The 23,120-nt window shown below is 47.2% G+C and overlaps 1 protein-coding gene across 2 annotated transcripts in view; it reads left to right on the top strand.

The window, feature by feature from the left end:
- The window catches only part of AGTPBP1 (ATP/GTP binding carboxypeptidase 1), a 1,256,713-nt gene that overhangs the window by 423,801 nt on the left and 809,792 nt on the right, over nt 1-23,120 (top strand). For both annotated transcript variants that reach the window (XM_085633101.1, XM_085633102.1), the window contains one exon: nt 11,164-11,295. In XM_085633101.1, coding sequence (XP_085489227.1) covers nt 11,164-11,295 — 132 coding nt within the window. The remainder of the gene's footprint in view (nt 1-11,163; nt 11,296-23,120) is intronic.

Genomic DNA, 23,120 nt, shown 5'->3' on the forward strand with positions numbered 1-23,120 from the left:
CTAAGTTCCTCTCAGAAAGCTACTCATACACTGCCGATGCTTTAAGAGATGCTTAAGCATTCAGGTGAGATCTTTAAAGATCCCGCGAGGGCAAGAATCATTACACCCAGGGTGGAGAAAAAATATAATCCTGCACTTACTGACCACACCTACATCAAGGGTCAGCTGCCTTTAGACTCTCTTGTGGTTTCTAACACTCGCAAGACAGCTAACTCACAGATCGCAGGTGAGGCCCCTCCTCTTCGAAATTAATTGATGCCTCGGGCAAAAGAGTAGCGTCGCCAGCGGCCAATCATTGGCGCATTGCTAATGCTCAAGCTTTGTTAGCTCGCTATAATAGGGCTCATTATGATGAGTTAGAGAAGCTAATGCAGTTTCTGCCTGATAAGCATAAATCAAACGCAAATGACCTTATTCAAGAGGGTAAATTAATCACAAATACCTCCATTAGGTGCACCTTAGACACAGTAGCCCGCGCAGTAAACACCAGCGTACTGCTACGCAGGCATGCTTGGTTGAGAATTTCAGTATTCAAACCTGAGGTGCAAGCCTCTATTCTCAACCAACCATTTGACAGGCAACACCTCTTTGGTACAGCAGTTGACACTTCGCTGGAAAAAATGAAAAAAGACACTGAGGTCGCCAAGTCCATGGGGGCTTAGCTGTTACATTCAAATAGGGGATTCTTTCATCGCTCCTTTTACAGGTGTGGCTTCAAGAATATATCTACAGAGAATCCCTCCTCCTCTTACAAGGGCAACAACCAACCGCCCTCATCTAGAGGCTATTTTAGAGGTGGGTTTAGAGGAAACAACGGTAAGGGAAGAGGCAGAGGCAACTCAACACGCACTTCCCCCGCAAACATCAAGCAGTGTCATTCAACTCCTGTTGGGGGACGTCTCTCCCAATTTCTACTTGTCTGGAATACAATCACCTCAGATAAATGGGTTCTACAAATTATCCAGTATGGTTAATGCCTGGAACTTACAGACACTCCCCCAAACATTCTTCAAAGATCACATGCAATGTCACAAGAACATCTCACCCTTCTCAAGCAAGAAGTTCTCTCTTTGTTGGAGAAAGGAGCGAAAGAACTAGTCCTGCTACAATATCAACTCCCTGTCCTGCTTAATTCCCAAGAAGGACGTCTCTCACAGGCCTATACTAGACCTCAGAGAAATAAATCTATACATTCAGTCGTGACACTTTCATATGGTGACACTGCAACAAGTGTTCCGGCTCCTTCAGCAAGGTGACTTTCTGTCTACTCTGGACTTAAAGGACGCCTATTTCCATATCCCAATACACCCTGCTCACCGCAAATACCATAGGTTCGTGGTAGCAAGCCAGCACTATCAATTCAAGGTGCTCCCATTCAGAGTAACTACCGCACTCAGGGTTTTCCCCAAATGCCTGGCAGTAGTCACAGTCTATCTACGAAGACAACACATCCACGTCTTCCCATACTTAGACGACTGGCTCATAAAAGCCAGCTCGCAACAAAGCTGTTAACGTCACACTCCCAAAACAGTGCAGTTGCTCCACGATCTTGGATTCACAGTAAATCTGTCCAAGTCCCATCTCCAACCATCCAACACACAAGCGTATTCGGGAGCCACTATAGATACACAAAAGGCTTTGGCCTACCCCAATCCCGCGCAGAGTCCACAATATGCAGCCCCTACTCTATCAGTTTCAGCCTAAACACTCATTGCCAGCTCGACTGTTCATGCAGTTACTAGGGGTGATGGCGTCTTGTATCCTAATTGTCCCTTACGCAAGACTTCAAATGCGTCTCCTGCAGGAATGCTTAGCACGTCAGTGCAACTAAGCTCAGGGTATTTTATCAGATCTAGTGTTGGTGGACGGTCGCACCCATCGCTCTCTGCAGTGGAATACACAACACCTTTCAAAAGGGCGGCCCTTCATCGACCCAGTACCACAGATAGTGCTAACAGCAGACGCATGGCTCACTGGTTGGAGAGCTCATTTCCAGATGCACACAATTCAGGGCATGTAGAGCTTACAGCAAAAGCTTCACATAAATCATCTAGAGCTACTAGCGATTTTTCTAGCGCTCAAAGAATTTCAAGTTCATCTAGTAGGCAAAGCTGTCCTGATTCGTACAGACAACATGACAGCAATGTACTACATACAAAAACAGGGGGACACACACTCTCTCCAGCTGTCACAACTAGCACAGACCATCTGAAGATGGGCCATAGGTCACAAAATGTATCTCCTCGCAGAACACCTTCCAGGAGTAAACAATCAGATTGCAGATCTGCTCAGTTGTCAAAGACAACAGATCCACAAATGGGAACTCCACCCTCAAGTTCTCCTTCCATTCTTTCAGATGTGGGGCTTTCCAGACATAGATCCGTTCACCACAAACATAAACGCAAAATGCCCAAGCATCGCATCCAGGTATCCACACCAATGGGCAATGCACTATGTGGGCAATGCACTATGTAGGCAATGCACTATGGATGAATTGGTCAGCTATATTTGCCTACACTTTTCCACCTCTCCCACTCATTCCATTAGTAGTTGGAAACTCAGACAAGTGCCCCTGACACTAATCCTAGTTGCTCCCACATCGGCCCGTCAACCATGGTTCACAACCCTGTTGGAGCTCTCAGTAGTTCCTCACCAAAAACTACATCTCACACCCAATCTCCTCATGCAGAGCCGTGGAGAGATAAGACATCCAGATCCCAGTCATCTCAACATTGCGATCTGGCACCTGAAGTCTTAGAGTTTGGCTACCTCAATCTCCTGCCAGACTGCATGAACATCATCAAAGAGGCTAGTCGTCCTACAACAAGAACCTGCTATGCAGCAAAGTGGGTGCGATTTGTGATATACTGTAATAGCAATCAAATCAACCCGCTTGATGCTTCAGTTCAAAACATTATATGCTATTTATTACATCTGCAGCGTTCAAATTTAGCGTACATATCCATACGCTTACATCTTGCTGCACTAGCTGCATACCTACAGAATAGACAACATTTGTTTCTCTTTAGAGTGCCTTTCATTAAAGCATTTATGGAGGGACTTAAGAGTCATTCTCCCAAGACTTCCACCTGCTTCAGTGTGGAATCTCAACATTGTCCTCACCAGATGATGAGTCCACCTTTTGAGCCATTGCACAGATGTGAGCTGTCATTTTTCACTTGGAAGGTAGCTTTCCTCATAGCTATCACATCACTGAGGACAGTAGGTGAGCTTCAGGCACTAACCATAGAAGAACCATTTTTACAAGTACACCAAAACAAAGTGGTTTTTCGGACCAGCCCTAAATTTCTACCCAAGGTCATTTCTGCCTTTCATATCAACCAATCTGTTGAGTTGCCTGTGTTCTTCCCTCAACCAGATTCTGTGGCAGAACGTGCTTTACACACCTTAGATGTAAAAAAAGCATTACTCTACTACATAGAAAGGACAAAACCTTTCCGTAAGACAAAACAACTATTTGTGGCTTTTGCTCCACCACATAAAGGCAATCCCATATCAAAATCAGTTGTTGCACGGTGGATAGTCAAGTGCATTCAAACATGCTATGCAAAAGCAAAATAAACATTGACAATTCCCCCTAGAGCGCACTCCACACGCAAACTAGGGGCTTCTATGGCATTCTTGGGAAATATACCCATAGATGACATCTGCAAAGTTGCGACATGGTCTACACCTCACACATTCACAAAACACTATTGTGTAGATATGTTAGCAAGACAGCAAGCTAGTGTGGGCAAAGCAGTTTTACGTACACTATTTCAAACGACTGCAACAGCTACAGGTTAGCCACCGCTTTGGGATATAACTGCTATATAGTCTATGCAAAGCATGTGATCTACAGCTCAAATGCCTCGAACGGAAAATGCTACTTACCCAGTATGCATCTGTTCTTGACATGTAGAGCTGTAGATTCACATGCGCCCACTGGCCTCCCCGGGTGCCTATACCTGTTGCAGTGACATCTTACTTAGATACACATATAAATGGACATCTCTTTCTACTGCTCTCACTAACTCCATTATCACCCTCTGCGGGAAAACAATCTAACAGTGGAGTCGATGCCCATGCGCACTATCACCGAAAAGAGGAGTCACCTACCTTGTGACTGGGAAAGACTTCTTCGAAGAAAAACAAAGTGCAAACATCCGGACCCAACACTAGATGGCAGGCTATGCAAAGCATGTGAATCTACAGCTCTACATGCCAAGAACAGATGCATACTGGGTAAGTAGCATTTTCCTTACCTTTGTTTTGTATGGAAGAAATGCAACTGTATCTTAAACCTGAAAAGGTCTTACTTATCTTGTATTGTAGGATCCACGATGTGATATCCAAGTATATCATCCAGAGTAGTTGATGTAATCACGAAGTAACAAAAAAGTAATCAAGAGTAATTTCTATGTAATTTAAACTGTTTCTAAAGCAAATAAAAACCTGTTACAATTGTCAATTCAATCACAACTGGATTTCCTTGAAAAGTCTTGCGTTTGAGAGTATATTTTACTTACCTGTGCCAAGTCCTGCTTGTTCTAAAATAAAATATAAGTATACCTTTTTTATACTTACCAATTGGTCTGGATTATGTCTCTCAGTGTGTGTAACCAGTCCTTGATTGAGTGAATACAATAAATGCTTAACACACCCTCTGGATAAGCCTAACTTCTCGCCCACACTGCCACAAAGAGAGCTGTTCGTACTTATCTAATTTAGCCTCTGTTATACCTCTTGAGACTCTCTGGACTCTGGTACAGTATATACAGAGCCAGCTTCCTACACCCACCCTGAGCTGATAAGAGTGGCAGATGCATCGCAGCAGCGTTGAAGGGTGCCATCAGAAGGAAGTGGAGGTAAGAGGCCACTGGTCTCTAACAGAGGGACAACTCCACATCAGTATCATGTAGCTTATAGCCATTTGTTTGACCATGAAAGTTGCTTTGCCATCTATTAGGGAAAAGTTGATGTTGGTTTTCACGGACAACATGAGCGCCATGTGATACTGCAACAAACAGGGCAGCCCAGGGTCGTGGGTCCTGTGCCAAAAGTGTTTATCCCTGGAGATGGCTGGAGCTGCAAAACATCTTTCTGGTAGCCCAATGATCTGGCAGGGTCCCTGAGTGCCAGAGCAGATAAATTGAGCAGATTTGTATTGGCACATCACAAAAGGTATCTGCAGACGGAGGTGGCACAGAGGGTATTCGATCAGTGGGAAGAGCGATTGATAGATTTATTCGCCACCTTCGAGAAAGCAGTGTCCACAATTTACCACTTTGGAGTTTCTGCAAGAGCACATGTTAGAAGCCACATTCTTGCTGGATTGAACAAGGGACTTCTGTGTGCACTTCTGCCACTACCTCTCCTTCCCTCAGCTCTGAAGACGATGAACAATGACTGGGACCAATTTATCCTAATTTACCCAGTTTGGGTGGGCCAGGAGAATGTGGTCCCCAGACTTGAGCAGTCCTTCAATCTGGCTACCACTTTCGGAGGAACTTTGTCTTGGCAACAGGTGTGGGCCTTCATCCGAACCCCTGCAACATACACCTCCATGCGTGGAGATGGAGCAGTAGCTGTTGACTGCATTTGACTTGCCGTCTGAAATAATGGATGTCATCCTCACTGCCAGATGCCCTTCTTTAAAATCCATCTATGCTGGGCACTGGGAAAAATTCATAAACTGGTGTGGTGCTCATGACAGAGAATTCTTTCAAGCAAAGCTGTTGGACGTTCTCTTCTTTGTTTTGTCTATAGCCTAGCAAGTCCTTGCAGTGGGCACTGTAAACAGTTATTTTTTGGGCCTTTCTACATTTGCCAGGCCAACTGTCACGTTTAAATCACATGGTTTGATGCGATTTATTAAAAGCGTGCGACACACGTGTTCCCTCCCAAACCAGTTGTGATGCTTCATTGGGACTTTAACCCGGTCATGCCATTTCCAGCGTATACACCTTCGAGCCAGTGCATAGTTGCTTGCTGAAGCTCTTGTCTCTGTAAACTGTTTTCCTAATTTTGATTATGGCAGCTCTTCGCATGAGCAGACTGCAGACACCTTCATTGCAACTGCCCTAATGCCTACCTTGATCTATACCACCTTCCCAGACAAATTGGTACTGACCTGGCTGGCCTTTTTACCTAAGGTTGTTAGTTCCTTTCACATCAGGCAGTTGATCACTCTACCAGGGTTTGTTGCTGTCCTAGTCTCTTCAAGAGAAGTAGAGAGCCTGCATTGTTTTGACTTCAAAAGGGCTTTGACATTTTATATTGATCGTATGAAGGCTCATTGAGTGGACGATCAGCTCTTTGTATGATTTTCTTCAGATAAGAAAGGGAAGGCAGATTCGGCAGAAGGGACTCTGTCAATAGTCCTTGCATCAAGATCTGATATGCACTGGCTAAGAAACAGCCCCCTTACGGTGTGAGAGCCCACTCCACCAGGGCCAAGGCGGCTACCACTGCTTTTGGCGTGAGGGGTGCCTATGCTTCATATCTGCCAGGCTGAAACGTGGGAGTCAGTTCAGACATTCACATCCAGTAGGAAGGACACTCCACCCTCTCAGTTCTACAGAACATTTTGATTTGTTTCCAATCCACAGAGCTTCCATCATAGGGAGCTACTGCATTGGTATCTATTCTAAATGTGCAGACTCTGGTTAGACGTATCCGTCGGAAGAACAAGTTACTTACCTTTTGTAAAGCTCTGTTTGGGGGATGCGTTATCTAACCACAAATTGCTCACTGCTTCCCCATCTCCCTGTTCTGTGGAGTGGTATTTTTAACATCTAAAAAATGGTCCCAAGTTGAAAATCAGCTCACATCAGAGGGTGCTTGAAGGGAAAACACAAGAAACTGATGTCAGCCTGCAGGAGTAGGGCTTATATGTTGTTCTTTCTCGGTGACCTCTGGGGCAGTGTGGAGTCAGTGCGGAGCCTGGGGTTAGTCAAAAGATGAGGAATCTGTGGTTAGCTAGAGTATCCAACTGAAATAACTTTACCAAAGGTCTATAACTTGTTCTTGTGGGTCTTCTTTTATACTTTGGACTTATTACCACTTTATTCAACTTGGTGGTATTCTGCATGTCCAAACTGCCCATTTTTCGAAAAATTGCTAATTGCATATATTTTATAAATATTTGTGAATTGCTACTTAAAAATCACAATTAATAATTCACATTTTCTAGTAATGAACCATGAAGGATTCGATTCATTTTGCTAAGTGTTTCATGCTTTCGAGCATAGCAAAACCCATATTTTGTGATCGTAATCAGTTTGTGACCAAATAATAAATTGTAAAGCTTTAGTATATCAGACCAGGTTTAAAGAAAAATGCACATTTAAGTGTTCCCTTGTGTGAGAAAGTGCCATTTTTCTTGCATGGTATGCCCCCACTTTTTACTGAATTGCTGAATGTACTTTGACTGAGTGTGCCCTGGGCTCCTGCCAATCAGGTGACCAGGGCCTATGTTCCTTCCCTAAAAACTGTGCTGAAACCTAAAACCCAAATTGGGAAACCCTTAGGGGCCTTGTGACCAGGGAAGGCCCCTAAGGGCTGAAGCACTTACTGTGCCACCCTTAGAGGCCCTGTACCCTGACACAAACACACTGCCCTTGCAGGCTGAGTGTCTGGGTATAGAACAAAACAGAGAGTGGACATGGCACACATCCCTGTGTGCCATGCCCACAACACACACTGCCCTGGCATACATCAGCCCCCCTCTAACTGGATGCCCTATGCCAGTGTTGTTGGTACAGGAGCATGAGCCCTGTCCCCCTACAGTACCCAGGTCCATTCCTGGGCACTGTAAGTGCAGTGCTGCCATTTAAGAGTATATGGTGTTCGGAGATCGTCAACAAGAACTCCACAGCACCATGATGGCTCCACTGAAGACTGAGAAGTTTGGCATCAAACTTCTCAGCACATTAAACCCATACTGATGCCAGTGCAGGATCTATTGTACAATGAACGACAGAGGGCCTCTTAGAGATACCCCCTGAACCTAACCTACAATCCACGTCTTGTCTGAGGGGCTACCTAGGCTGCCACACAGCAGACATGTTGCTGGACCCCTGGGTAGATAGCCATCCGCTCTCCTGGGCCTGCAACAATGCACATCCTGGGCGAGGTGCTAGGTCTCCTCCCCCAGGATGGGCAGGGGAAGCTTCAAAGGCATGCCACCTTTGTGAGCTTCTCCAGGCCACTTACTGTACTCAGCAACTGGCCCCTACCGGTTCTAAACCCCAACTCTGGCAGGAAGACTGGCCGGAAACCCCAAGGACATGGGGTGTGCCAGCCTCTGCCAACCCCACCCCTCAGGTGGGGGAGGCGAGGTGAAGCACATCTCCGGGCTCTCGCCATCTTGAAGATGGGGAGCCCTGCCCAATCAGGACTAGGCCACTGCCCCCCTCCCACAGGAGAGTGGCAGGATAGGGGGTATACCCACCCCAGGGCAGGGACCCAGTGTTCCCTGCCCTTTACCTACCTGTAACACCTCTAAATTTAGTATTTAGGGGCACCCTGAACCTTCCTTCCTTAGATTCAGATTCCGAAACAGCAAAGAAGATCAAGAAGCAAGAAGACCTGCCGTGCAGCTGCTAACAAGAGGAAGACACCAACTGCTTTGGCCCCAACCCTACCAGCCTGTCGACCCTCGAACCTGCTCCTGCTAAATCCCGGCATCTTCAGTGGCCAGCAACCTCACAAACCCCGGAGGACCTGGCTACCTTGTGACTCTAAACACCTGGAACTCCCATGAGCAGTGGTACTGCTCAAAGCAAGTAACTGACCCCTGGCAGCAGCCAGGAACCGCGAACCCTGCACACTCTGCACCCGCCAAGCCTGGCCTGTGTTGGAGTAGAAAGACCACGAAGACATCCCCCCGGCGACTGTGACCCCGAATCCAGCACCCAAGGACCCACCTCGACTCTTCTGACGACGCCTGCAGCCTCAGAACCAGAGACCCCCCTAACCGCGATCAACAGAGGGTAAGATTTCCTGACAACCCCAGCACCCGGCACCCTGCGGCCCCCTGTGCCCAACTCCTGGGTACCTACCTATCCTCCAACTACCCAACTTACCTCTCAAAGTGGTGGTCGCACCTGAAGAATCTTTGTCCCCGAGCTTGCAGCCTTTGTTCGTTCTTAAGCTTCTCCATTGCAATCCATTGAGTGCCCGACGGCTCAAAAGCACCCTTCACCCAGCCGCCCGAGTGGCCCTGGCAGTGCAACTTCTACTCTAACATACTTCCCCATTTGCCCTGAGCAAGTGACCAGGAGCCCAGCTCCCACAGCCGCGTGGCCTGCTACCCATCAGCCACCAACCACGGGCCCCCTGCCTCCCATAGGATAACATTGGGCCTACCTCACTCTGCACCCGGCTTCCCCTGTGCCGCTGAGGGTGTAACAACTGTACATACCTGACCCTGGGAGACCCCTGAGTCTATGCCCAGAACCTTAACTCTGCCAGTCGAGTACTTTCCCAAAAGCTGATAACTCACTTTTCTTCCATAGGGTAACATTGACTGGTTTCACTTGAAAATTCTTTTAAGTGTGGAGTTTCTAAACTTTAAAATGTTCACCTAAAATCAACGGAGTAGCGAAATCGAAAATACTCACCTGCTATTAGGGGAGATCCCAGTGCTGGATCTTGGTGCCCAGCACTGACCCTGAAAAGTAATTACAACCATACTTACCGCTAACTCAATTTTGTCCCATAGGAAACCATTGACTGTTTTTCTGTGAAATTTCTTCCAAGTGTCGATTTTTGCAAACTACAAATATTCTTTAAAAATCGTACCAACTGTGAAAACTTAATTACTTACCTGTTTTAGATAATGTCCCAGTACTGAGCCTAGGAGCCCAGCACTGGATTACAAAAGTAACGAGAACATACTTTACCAGCAACTTGAATTTGCTTCCATAGGATAACATTGCCTGGTTTTTGCTGAAAAAATGTTTGTGTCGATTTTGCAAACTTACAAATATTCGTTAAAAATCGCTTGTATAACCTAAATGCATTCTCTCAACTTCTTACAGGTAGTACACTAGTGCTGGATCCAGGATCCAACACTGAGCTAGAAAAAGTAACAATAACCCCACTTACCTTCCAAGTGAATTTCCTCCCATAGGATAACATTGGTGATTTGATTAGAAAAAGTTTCTAAGTGTCAACTTTTAAAATACCAAAATATTGCTTACAAATCACAGCAGTAACTAAAACGTATTTACTCACTTGTTTCGAAGTACTGTCCCAGGACTGAATCTAGGATCCAGTCCTGGAGTTAGAAAAGTAATCCTAAAAGTAATCAATTGCATTTACTTAGAATTTTCCATTGAGCTCAATGTATAATTGTGTTGCCAATTGCAACAAACTGTAACTATTGCATTCAAAAGACCATTGCCTATTGAAAAGTATTTAACTAAAGCATCTCATTCTGAGAAAGTATATTTTGATACCTATTGTTGGTTCTAAAATAAAACAACCATATAATTTTATATACAAACCATTGATCTAGGGATCAGTTCTTGAGTGTGTGAGACCATTTGCTGACTGAGTGTGTACAACAAATGCTTTACACTGTCCTCTGATACTGCCTTACTGCTCGACCAAGCTACCACTTTAGAGAGTAAGGTTATATCTAACTTTAGCCTCTGCCAAACCTCTGAGGACTGTGGACTCTGTACACACTGTACCTATTTGGGAACAGTATATACAGAGCCACTTTCCTACACCTAAAAAGCTAAAAAGCATGTTAATAAAAAAAAACATGCTTTAGGTGAGTAACTAAAATGCAAACATGGTAGTCCTTTTTCGACTGTCTTTTCTTTTACATTTCTTGATTATATCATAGGTCTGCACTTGACCTCAGTAAAGAATTTCTGCATCATGATTCTCTTCCAGACAATTTACATGTTGCATGAAATGCTAACTTTTGTTTGGGAAATTTCATTTAAAAATATACTTAGTAAAGACTCTTGACACTGTAGAATTTGGTACAACATGATCTGCAGCAAAGCTCTGACAAATGTATGCATACTCCTTTGGGCAGAATTACCTCCGGAACAACCAGGACAACCACTGTATATTCCAGTGTTATTTTCTTGTAGAATAGCAACGCATTTCTTATGTATATCTTTTTCCTTTTGATTGCAGACAAGAAGTTTCCTAGTAAATCCAGGATTAATGGAGTCTTAAATATAACACTGAATTTGGTCAAGCAGAATTTGCAAAACCATAGGCTTCTGCATCCTTGCCTTCAAGTTCTGCGAGCTTACTCTACGAGCTGTAAGTATCGCTTCTTCTAACTCATAGTATTGTCACAACCAAAGTGATCAAACCCAGAGGTAGAGGATGTATGTTTGTTGTATATATCTGGTATTTCTATAAGAAAAGCCTAGCTAAAAATCAGTGGAGTGAACCTGGGATGGGAAGGAAAGATAACGCAGGCTATGCCATTATGGGACGTAAAGAGGCTGGGTAGATTGCGTAATACTAAAGGATTTAGGCAGTGGGACCTGATAGGGATCTCGCGAGTCGGGGACCTCTGGAAGAAGGGAGAGGTGCTACCATTCGAGCAGTTACAGACCGCTTATGACATGGCGGACACCGAGTGATTCCGCTGCACCCAAGTCAGGCACGCGCTCATGGCAGAGATCGCACCGGGCACGCTGCTGGCGGAAGCCTCGCCACTGGAGGATAGACTCCTCACAGACCATCTTACCAAAAGAGCCATATCTCAGACATATCGTAAAATTATAAACAATCAGCCGGACCCCTTGGTGGCCCTTAAAGCGAAGTGGGAGGAAGAACTAGGAGACTTTGACGAGGCGGAGTGGCAGGAGGGCATATCTTCCCCCAGGGAGGTAGCGATACCATCCAAACTCAAACTAATACAGTTGAAAATACTGCATCGCACATACTATACACGAACTCTCCTATACAAACTCAAGCAGACGGACTCACCCTTATGTCTCCGACAGTGTGGGCAGGAGGGGACTCTTTCACACCTTATGGATGTGCCCCATAGTGATCCAATACTGGAGGGCGTTAATGCGTACACTTTCGCAGGTTACACAAACCACGACTCTCCCAGAACCCAGGAGGTGTCTCCTTAACGTATGGGAACCCACGGACCTTAACCGCTCAATGCAAACATGGGTAACAATAGGCATGATGGTGGCAAAACGAAATATAGCGCAGAGGTGGAGATCCAGACAGACCCCTACCCTTCCCCAGTGGTGTGGTGACATGGATTCCATCATGATTGCGGAGAAGGCAGTGTATATCCACAGAGGGTGCCCCAAGAAATGGACACAGGTATGGGGGAAATGGAACAGTTATCGAGGGGATATATGGGAACCCCCTAGTGAGAACTCAGATCCAGAACTCAGTGAATTGGCGGGCTGGGGGATTGTCTGGGAGACGGGTGGGCAATGCTAAAGTCCTGGCTAGAGCACTGACTCGGAGAACCGAGATAATGTACTCGACAATTATTGTAATGCTGTTTTTGATGTGGAATGAAACTGCAGATACTGGTGGAACGATCCTCAATGTATGCAATGTCACAGATTGTTATATATGTTATGGAAAAACCAATAAAAACTTAATTAAAAATAAAAGAAAAAAAAAATCAGTGGAGTGCTGTACACAGTCAAATGCAAGTTTTAAGTCAACAATTAATAGGAGAGGAAGTTGAGTTGTGGACAGGTAATGCATTGTGATATAGTGTTCTTTAAAGAGGTGAGTCTTCTGTGGTTTCCTAAATTAGAGCAGCATTGTGGAGGTCCTAATGGATCAGATACGGGGATGTTGTTCCAGATCCTGGGTGCATAGATGGAAAAGAATGATGCACCTGGTTTTCAAGACAATGCTGGCTGGCAAGGGGAGCCACTGGAGTTCCATCAGTATGGGTGATGTGATCATATTTCTTAAGGTCCTGGATGAGATGTACTGTGGCAGCTAAGATGCCCCTAAGGGGTGCCAGAGTGGCATCTCGGAGGCCATTGAATAGGGCATTACCACCATTTAGATGAAAGAATACAAGGGCTTGAACAGCAGTTCTGAAGTCACCTTTCTGGAAGAAATTGTTTGACTTTCTTTAGACGAGAAAGCTGGTAGCAATCCCTCTTAGTTTTTTGGCAATGTGTTCCTAGAGGGAGAGAGAGATTGGTCTCTAGGTTGAATTCAAGTGATTCAACTTTCTGTGAGAGTTGGGGTTTAAAGTAGTCAAGGTGCTTAAGGAATGTGCTGGACATCCAAGTCTGTATGAATTGCAAGCAGAGTTTGAGGCATTGGATGTTTGAAGAGCAAACTTTCAAGTAGAGTTGACGGTCATCAACATATAGGTGAATCTTGATGCTTTTATCTGTGAGTAGAGCACCAAGAGAAATAATTAGTTTTTCTAATTTTGAGATTCCATTGTTCTGTATGTGTGTACGTTTAGTATTTCTAAAGCACAATCCTAGCTAGTTAGGTGTGCTGTACAGGTGGCCATTCCCAGTGGGGGATACGTGGGGAGCAGAATTAGAGGGTGCAGGTAGATCTAGTGGAAAGAGTGAGATGTTCTACTACCTGAGGTAGTGTTTCTTGAAGAGGTGATTTTTCAGTGTTGTCCTAAATTGTAGGTAGGTTGGTGCTCTTCTGATATCTGCATTCTGTGATTTGAAAGTGAATTAGAAAAGTTTATTTATGCTTTGAAAAATAAATAGTATTTTATGACATCAGAATGTAGTTACTGAAATCACCTATACCCAAATGATTTTGACTGAGTTTGAAACTTGAGGGGAATCCTAAAATAGCTGTTTTAGTAACATGGTCTAAATCAGGGGTCTCCAACCTTTTCTGTAACCAGAACTACTTATGTTCAATGAACATTTTCCTGAGGTACTATTATTGTTGGACTTGTAATCGAAGCTGCCAAGGTTTCAGATTGTGTATGTTTGACATTTTCATAATTTCAGTGTAATTATGAGTAACATTCAACGGATATGAGTGCCACTTTCTCAAGAGCAAAATCAAGCAATGCATAGCTGTCAAGTTTTCTGATTCCTTAAGTGTGACATTTCTGTGTTTTCATTATGTACATGTGTGATATTTGATTGCCTTATGAGTGACACTTTGAGTGATATTTGACGGTGAGTGTAATCAAGCGGTTTTGTCCATTTAATGAGTGTATGTCCCTAGCACCACCCTGTACACACACTGAACATAACTGCAGCTCAGTTTAGTCGTGTCGATATGCCTATGATAGGCCAAAATGTATTGACTGTAGTGTGGGATAGACCAGCTCCTGCACATTAATGCAGTTCACAAGGTTGTTTTAAAACATGTTTATATTCATTGACACTAATAAGGCACGTGATCTCATGCAGTTACGATGTTCTAAACCAGCATTTAATGTAGCCAACTGACACAGTTAATAGTTAATCAGTTGGACTGCAAAGTCAGAGCTGGAAGAACGTGTAAATCACATAAGAGAAGGTCACTTGGCAACCACTGCCTTGCCTGCTAAACACAAACCCTGCAAAAATATAAAGAGTGTTTCCCATTCAATGGCATTTCCCACCTGCAGGCAAAGGAATTTCAGATATGTTCATTTTTATCATTTACTTAAATTGGAATTGCAAACATCAATGTACTGAATTTATTTAGCCACACAGTCAGCAAGTGTTAAGCCGCCCCATCTACTTGTCCCCAATACTCTTACCAGCAGCTGCAACATAGTTCTGGAACACACTGAGGCCTGGTCGGGTAAGAGTGCCTCTTCTCTGTGTGAGCTTGCCCATGTGTCAGCAGAGCAATCACGGCTGTTTTGACCAACTGAGCTGGCTGCCACTAGGTGTCACTGTCTGATAGCTAATTAATTAAAAAGAGTAGAGCCATCCACAACAAGGTAGGGAACTTGAGATATCCCTCTTAGCTGTCTCTTCATCTTGTTTGCGTAACAAATTACAGCTCATGCAGTAATGCGGGAACTTAACTTAAATTGCGTTACCTTAACGCGAAATGCTTGACACTTGTCAGTGCTGTGTAATAGCAACCACATCAGACAAGATTATATTAGTGGCCCGCTATTCAACATTACCGACAGTGATCACCTCAGTGCATCAGGCAGGGTTGCTAGCAGTAACTTAACCCTTTAACTGCGGCGTAAAATCAGCCGCGGTGCGGGCCTTTCCGTGCGCGGGCGGGCGGGGCCGCATCGGCCAACGGACTTGCACAGCACTGCGGAGGTAGTGCTCGCGACGGCCGTTGGAAGACGCACGCAGCGAACGGGTTAAAAAAGTCTATCATTTTGGAATCCTTTTACATAGGAAGTACATAACAGCTGTAGCTGAAATGCTTGTGGCACTAAGGTAATATTATTAGTAATAAGTCTCTGCAACGCCACATGTTTTATCACTTTACTTTAAAAGTATTTTAAATTAAAAATGTTAAATGCGCTAGCATTCCCCGGAAATTCTTTCCTATGTTTCCCACGTCGATGAGGACGTCATAATAGCACGGCTCCGCTCGCGACTCCGTATGACGTCATAAGAGGACCACGTCGGCGTGCTGACGTCGGTTCCCTTTTTTCCATGCCGTCGATGCGTAATGTTTTTTTCTAGGGACTCTCCATTTTCTTGGTGTTACTTTGTTTCCTTGAAAATTTCAGATGGCTACTTCTAAGAAGTCCGGATTCAAGCCCTGGAGGGAGTGTGGCGGTCACATGTCGATCACTGATCCCCATGATGATTGTCTTTGGTGCTTATCTTCTGATCACGACATCGAAGTGTGTCGAAGCTGCAGGAAGATGAATCCGAAAGCCCTTAAAAACGTGAGGCTAAAATCTTTATGGCCAAAGCCAAAAAGAAGAAGAGGGGTCGAAAGCTTGCAAAGTCGTCGTCTTCTCACACTTCGAGGTCGAGAAAATGCAAGAAGTCGTAGAAGAGGCATGGTTCTCAGCACCGTTCGTCAAAGAACAAGGCTTCGAAGTCGCCTTCTCCAACTAAGCGGCTTCGAAGGAAGGACTGTCTCCATCTCCTACTCCTTCTCCACGGGCGATGCCGGTTCAGTCTCCGGCGACATCGATGGGCTCTTCGACGCCTAAAGGTTCTCCGGCTCCCAGTAAGTCTCCGACGCCCAGGGAGTAGTCTCCAGTTCATTTGGCTTCACCTGTGCGGGCGCCGTTTTCACTGGCTCCGCAGGTTCCAGATCAGCCTCAGGTGCTTTCTGTTCAGGAAGGCACGGATCCATATCCTCCTTTTCCTGGTCCTGGAACGGACCATACGCATTTTTTAAATGCGATGTTTGGGATGGTTGCCGGGGCCTCTATTTCATCTGGTGCGCCTTTGGGCCCCTGGGTCCTTTGGCCTTTAATTTGGGTGTACCTCACCAGTATGCCCAGGCGCCCTTCGTGCCATTCTTGCCGACGACTCCGGCTTGGCATTTTCCGGCGTTGAGGTCTTCCACTCCAGTTCCTCGGACTACTTCAACTGTCGAGTCGGTGCCGCCTCGGATTCGATCGACGCCGAGGTTTGAAACTGAAGGTCCTCCATCAACACCGATGCCGTCGTCACCGGCGCCGCCGATTCTGAAGCAGCGCTCTAGGAGGGATGCGCAGAGGCTGCTTGAAGAGGAGGAATATGGAGAGGAACAGGAGGAAGGTGAAATTGTCGAATCTGTGGACGAGTTTGAAGGTTTACAGGAGGCCAGTGGATTGGACACTTCCCCTGAGTATGAACTTTCATCTCCAAAGGCTGGGGTATTACAGGATGTTGCTCCTTATCATGTTGTAATAAGGAAAGCAGCTTTGTTACTTGATCTGCAGTTACCCTCAGCTGAGGTAAAATCTAACATTCTGACTGAGATTTTAAATACATCTTCTGCAGTTTCTGAGCCTCTTCTGCTCTTCAATGAGGCCTTAACAGAGCCTATTTTAGAAATCTGGCAAAAACCCTTGACTGCTCCAGCAGTTTCTGGGTCCATTGCAAGAAGGTACAGGCCAGCTCCTGGGGATCTGGCGTTTCTTTCTTCACATCCGTCACCTGAAAGCTTGGTGGTCCAGGCTTCTTGCTCAAGACAATCTTCTGGTTCATTCCCTACCATCAAAACACACAAGATGATGGACGGAATGTTGCACAGTGGCAAAACATTCACCCCCAGTCACAGATCTGGGTTTAATCCATCGTTATTTTACTCACCACGCCACCCCAGTTCAGACATGGCCATATGCAAATCAGTCTTGACCCTGTGCCTCATGGGAACAGTCCAGCCCGAACTGCCAAGCCATGTCTTCCCTGGACCGCAATCAAGCATCCTAGGACCGGTTTCGGGGTTTCACCCCTCTTCAGCCAGGATAGCTTGACTCCAGTGGCGTAGTGAGCACGGGACCCACGTCTGGGCATACCCTTCCCACATAGGGCGAACAGCAAAACACACAAGATGATGGACGGAATGTTGCACAGTGACAAAACATTCACCCCCAGTCACAGATCTGGGTTTAATCCATCGTTATTTTGCTCACCACGCCACCCCAGTTCAGACATGGCCATATGCAAATCAGTGTAGACCCTGTGCCTCATGGGAACAGTCCAGCCCGAACTGCCAAGCCATGTCTTCCCTGGACCGGAATCAAGCATCCGAGGACCGGTTTCGGGGTTTCACCCCTCTTCAACCAGGATAGCTTGACTCCAGTGGCGTAGTGAGCACGGGACCCATGTCTGGGCATACCCTTCCCAATTCAGTGGTATCAACATTTGGGTCATAGGTCAAGGCAAGAATGTCTCTGTGGTGTCTTTTGAAATAAGAGTGTATTAATCTGGCCTTCCGCTGGTCATTGAGCCCACGAACGTTCCAGATTAGGCATCTAATCATGATCATCAAGCTGCCGGGGTGAGTGGCGTGCAGTGCTGAGTGTCGGGCAAGCAAGGCCCAGGTGTGCGTGTGGTGTAATCATGTGCAGCTTTTGTGCCCGGTGTGGCATGTGCAATTTTGTGCCAAGGGAGGGTCCTTCTTGGAAGGAGTCAAATTACACGAAGCAAACACAAGGAGATGATGGAAGGGGCGCTGAAACTTTTCAGACACTCACCCCCAGTCACAGATCTGGGTTGGATCCATCATCATTCTTTAGCTCACTTTGCCACCTCAGTTCAGACCCAGCTATATGCAAATCAGTCTTGACCCTGTGCCTCATGGGAACAGTCCAGCCCGAACTGCCAAGCCATGTCTTCCCTGGACCGGAATCAAGCATCCTAGGACCGGTTTCGGGGTTTCACCCCTCTTCAGCCAGGATAGCTTGACTCCAGTGGCGTAGTGAGCAAGGGACCCACGTCTGGGCATACCCTTCCCACATAGGGCGAACAGCAAAACACACAAGATGATGGACGGAATGTTGCACAGTGGCAAAACATTCACCCCCAGTCACAGATCTGGGTTTAATCCATCGTTATTCTGCTCACCACGCCACCCCAGTTCAGACATGGCCATATGCAAATCAGTCTTGACCCTGTGTCTCATGGGAACAGTCCAGCCCGAACTGCCAAGCCATGTCTTCCCTGGACCGGAATCAAGCATCCTAGGACCGTTTGACAATGTTCAACATTCCGTCAATCATCTTTTTGTGTTGCATTTTCACCCTAAGTGGGAAGGGTATGCCCAGACGTGGGTCCCGTGCTCACTACGCCACTGGAGTCAAGCTATCTTGGCTGATGAGGGCTGAAGGCCCGAAACCGGTTCCAGGATGCTTGATTCCTGTCCAGGGAAGACATGGCCTGGCAGTTCGGTCTGGACTGTTCCCATGAGGCACAGGGTCAAGACTGATTTGCATATGGCTATGTCTGAACTGGGGTGGCGTGGTGAGCAAAATAACGATGGATTAAACCCAGATCTGTGACTGGGGGTGAATGTTTGACAATGTTCAACATTCCGTCCATCATCTTTTTGTGTTGCATTTTCACCCTAAGTGGGAAGGGTATGCCCAGACGTGGGTCCCGTGCTCACTACGCCACTGGAGTCAAGAAATCCTGGCTGATGAGGGCTGAAGGCCCGAAACTGGTTCCAGGATGCTTGTTTCCGGTTCAGGGAAGACCTGGCTTGGCAGTTCGGGCTGGACTGTTCCCATGAGGCACAGGGTCAAGACTGATTTGCATATAGCTGGGTCTGAACTGAGGTGGCAAAGTGAGCTAAAGAATGATGATGGATCCAACCCAGATCTGTGACTGGGGGTGAGTGTCTGAAAAGTTTCAGCGCCCCTTCCATCATCTCCTTGTGTTTGCTTCGTGTAATTTGACTCCTTCCAAGAAGGACCCTCCCTTGGCACAAAATTGCACATGCCACACCGGGCACAAAAGCTGCACATGATTACACCACACGCACACCTGGGCCTTGCTTGGCCGACACTCAGCACTGCACGCCACTCACCCCGGCAGCTTGATGATCATGATTAGATGCCTAATCTGGAACGTTCGTGGGCTCAATGACCAGCGGAAGGCCAGATTAATACACTCTTATTTCAAAAGACACCACAGAGACATTCTTGCCTTGACCTATGACCCAAATGTTGATACCACTGAATTGTTCTTCTCTGATGTGCGATGGCTGATAGCTAGTCTGGGCTAGGGATGATGATGATATGGGTGGAGCGGGGGTGATTTTAATACAGTATTTGACCCCGACGTGGACTACTCGGGTGCCCTGCGTAGACCACACCCTAACGCAGCCACGCAGCTCCACACCTTGATCATGGACAATTGCCTGACAGGTGTTTGTGAACTACGACATGCATGCAAAGAGGACGGTAGCTGTGTCACCACTGTTCCGTTGCGTCGTCACAAATCGACTTTTGGTACTCACCCAAGATGCCTGACCACCTCTGTAATGCACCTACCCCGCGCACCTTCGGACCACACTCTGGGGCTACTGGAACTATCCTTGCCTCTAGCTGTCTCATGGGCCTTTGCGTGGCGCCTAGGCCCCGAGTTGTTACGTGACACCGTTATTAGAGACTATGTCCGTACCGCGATCATTGACTAATTCGCCACTAACGTGGGGTCCGTTTTCTCCCTGTTGATGCAGTGGGAGGCTTTTAAAGTGGTTATTCGGGGTATATGCATTATGAAACAGGTGGGCGTTCTTAAAGCCATCCTCATGCTGGTGGCCAAGCTTGAAGGAGAGCTCAGAACCCTTCAACTAGAATATTTTAACGCGAAGACCGCCTCAACTATTGCGAGTATCCGCGAAAAGCTCCCGGAATATGATGAGGAGGCCATGCGGGAAAGTAACTATCTCAGCCGGGTGGCGACGGCACGCCATTATCGGTGAAGGAGATCAACCCGGGATGACACTGGCCAATTGGATCCGTGGGCCACATAATACGTAGTTGAACTATTAGATGAGTAGCAGGAACTGCAACCCTCCTCTGCTGACCTGCTCCAAACCATGACTGCCTTCTACACCCAACTCTACAGCGTCACCCTGTGCCGTGCAGGGAGGAACTGACAGCCTATTTTGACACCATTCAGTTGCTGTGTTTTGACTGGGCTCATCGCTTCAACCTGGATTTCCCCTTTACAGAGGAAGAGTTGCTCCAGGTCATACGGAGCCTCCCTAGTGACAAAGCTCCCAGCATCGATGGGCTTACCACATCCTTCTCTAAAGATTATGCGGGCCTCTTGACCCCACTCCTCCTAGCGATGTACAACGACGCCCTGAAGTCTGTGGAGTTACCGCCATCCCTCCGCAAGGCGGTAATAGTCACAGTACTTAAACAAGACAATCCGGCGAACCACTCCGACTCGTACCGGCCGCTGTTCATGATTAATGTGGACAATAAAGTATTTGCCAAGCTTTTAGCGAACAGTCTGTTCCCACTGCTACCAGATATAGTCTGCCCAGACCAGTTGGGGTTCGTACCGGGCCGTTCAACAGCGCATAACCTGCCAATGATATTTGCTCTCATGCATTTCTTGGACACCCAGCTCACTCTGGTAGCCGTCCTTCACGACACAACAGTGGCGTTTGATTTGCTCAAGTGTGCATTTCTCTTCCTCCTCTTGGCACATCTTGGTCTCAGCCCATGATTTGTGCGCCTTATCCGGCTTTTTATACCCTTCTGACAGCCAGGCTGCGATTAAACGGAATGATCTGAGCGTGGCACCTGGCAGGGCTGGCCACTGTTCCCGATTCTTTGCAGTGGAGCTGCTGGCTGTCCTGCTATGGCAACACCATGTGCACCGGGGGCTCAACTTTTCAGCCTGTAGGATATTGGTCTCCATGTACACGGACGAAGTCACGCTCTACATCCGGGAAACAGAAATAGACCTGTACCCGATCATCCATGAGGACATCAGGTTTGGTGGCTATTATATGATGATCCATCCTATTTCCCCTCACAGCCGTTCGACTCTGTAGGAAAGTAGGATCTGCTTTCATGTTTACCCCCACTTTTTGCCTTGTGTCAACATGTTTTGACTGTAGTTTGCTGCGATACTGCTAACTAGGACTCCAGCATCTGTGCTCTCACTCCCAAAATGATTTTGGTAGGTACTTTTGTACCTCCACAATTGGCTACTGGTGTAACCTTATAAGTCCCTAGTATATGGTACTAAGGTACCCAGGGCATAGGTACAGCAGGGTTCTCCCATGGGTAGTAGCATGTATTGTGCCACCCATGGGAGTCCACTGAAACTCAGACTACAGGCCTGCTATTGCAGCTTGTCTGAGGTGATGCTTGCACCTCTCACGACGAATATACTGTTTCTTATATTTGAGTTCACAACACTTAAAACCTATAAGTCAGCCCTAGAGAAGGCCCTTGAGTCCTGAGTGCAGGGTGCTTGGTTAAAAGTGTGAGGGGGCCCTTGCATGTGTAGGATATCATTTAAAACCCCTGAGTTGATTCTCCAGGCTTTGTAAGCGCGGTCAGCCATATCTGAAAGAGACACGTTAGTGATAGATTCCTTACCTTAGAATATCCCCAGGTGTCAGACTGGATCTGGAAACTCTTCTCGTCAGCAGTACCCCTGCACGTCGGTAGGTGGCGTCGTGCGGCTCTGTGTCCATCGCTGGCATCGTAAGCGCTGAGATGAAGTCACGGAGACTACGTAGGCACCACCCATGTGCGCTGACGTCAGTTCTTTCTTTTTCCGCGCCAGCGAGCGCAGATCCGGTTGGAGCACGTACCCTAGTCACTTTTTGACTAATGTTTTTGAGACTTTTGTCTCTACCTCTTTTGAGTCTTGACTCCTCGTGCCGCGTAGGGATGCCTGGGTTTAAATCCTGCAGGGCCTGTCGCTGTACGATGTCGGTGGCCGACCCCCACGGCGTCTGTCTCTACTGTCTTGAACACAACCATGACTCCCGGTCATGTTTCGACTGTCTGGCCATGGCTCCGAAGGCTTTGCGGGAGCGGTCCCGAAAGTTGCTGGAGGCCCGGCAGCCGTCTCCGCGCCGTTCGAGATCCATGGGTCGATCGTTGGACTGACCATGGAGCCATCACCATTGCTTCTCGGGGTCTAAGTCTTCACACTCTGAGTCGGGTAAGTGAGTCTCCGGACGCAGACGAGGGGACCGGGGTACTTCCCCCGCGGCTCCGTTGGAGCCTGCGAGTCCCATGTCCTACCCACCTTATCCGGGTCCGTCAGTGATTCCGGCCCAGGTACAAGAATTTCTTGCTGCCATGGACCGCCTTTTCAGGCCTCGGGCTCCCGCCAGTTTGCCTTCGGGCCCCGCGGTCCAAGCTGAGGGCCCTTGCTTGCCGCCGCCTCTGCCAGGGTCCTCCGCCTGCAGCTCCGGCGCCTCCCGCGGCTTCGTTTCCGGCGCCTCAATGGGTCCCGTTCATCCCACCTCCGCCCTTGCCCGGGTTTCCGGACAAATATGCTCCGGGTTGGGACCCTAATTGGGACATGGAGCCTGATCGGCGCTGACCGGCGCCATTGGACCATTTGTATCCCCCTGTCGCTACCCCGCCGCAGTCGCCTGTGCCTCGAGTGGTGGAGGAGGGGGAGGACTGGGAGGGGTCTGAGGACCCTCTTGCAGTGTGGGACACGGTGGCGCAGACGTTGCTCCCGTGTCTGGAAGAAGTTCGGGCTGTACTTTCCCAAGCTGTTGTGGAGGTGAAGGACGCCACAAAG

This window comes from Triturus cristatus, chromosome 2_1 (genome assembly GCF_964204655.1).
Source record: "Triturus cristatus chromosome 2_1, aTriCri1.1, whole genome shotgun sequence".
In the NCBI taxonomy this organism is placed as follows: Eukaryota; Metazoa; Chordata; class Amphibia; order Caudata; family Salamandridae; genus Triturus; species Triturus cristatus.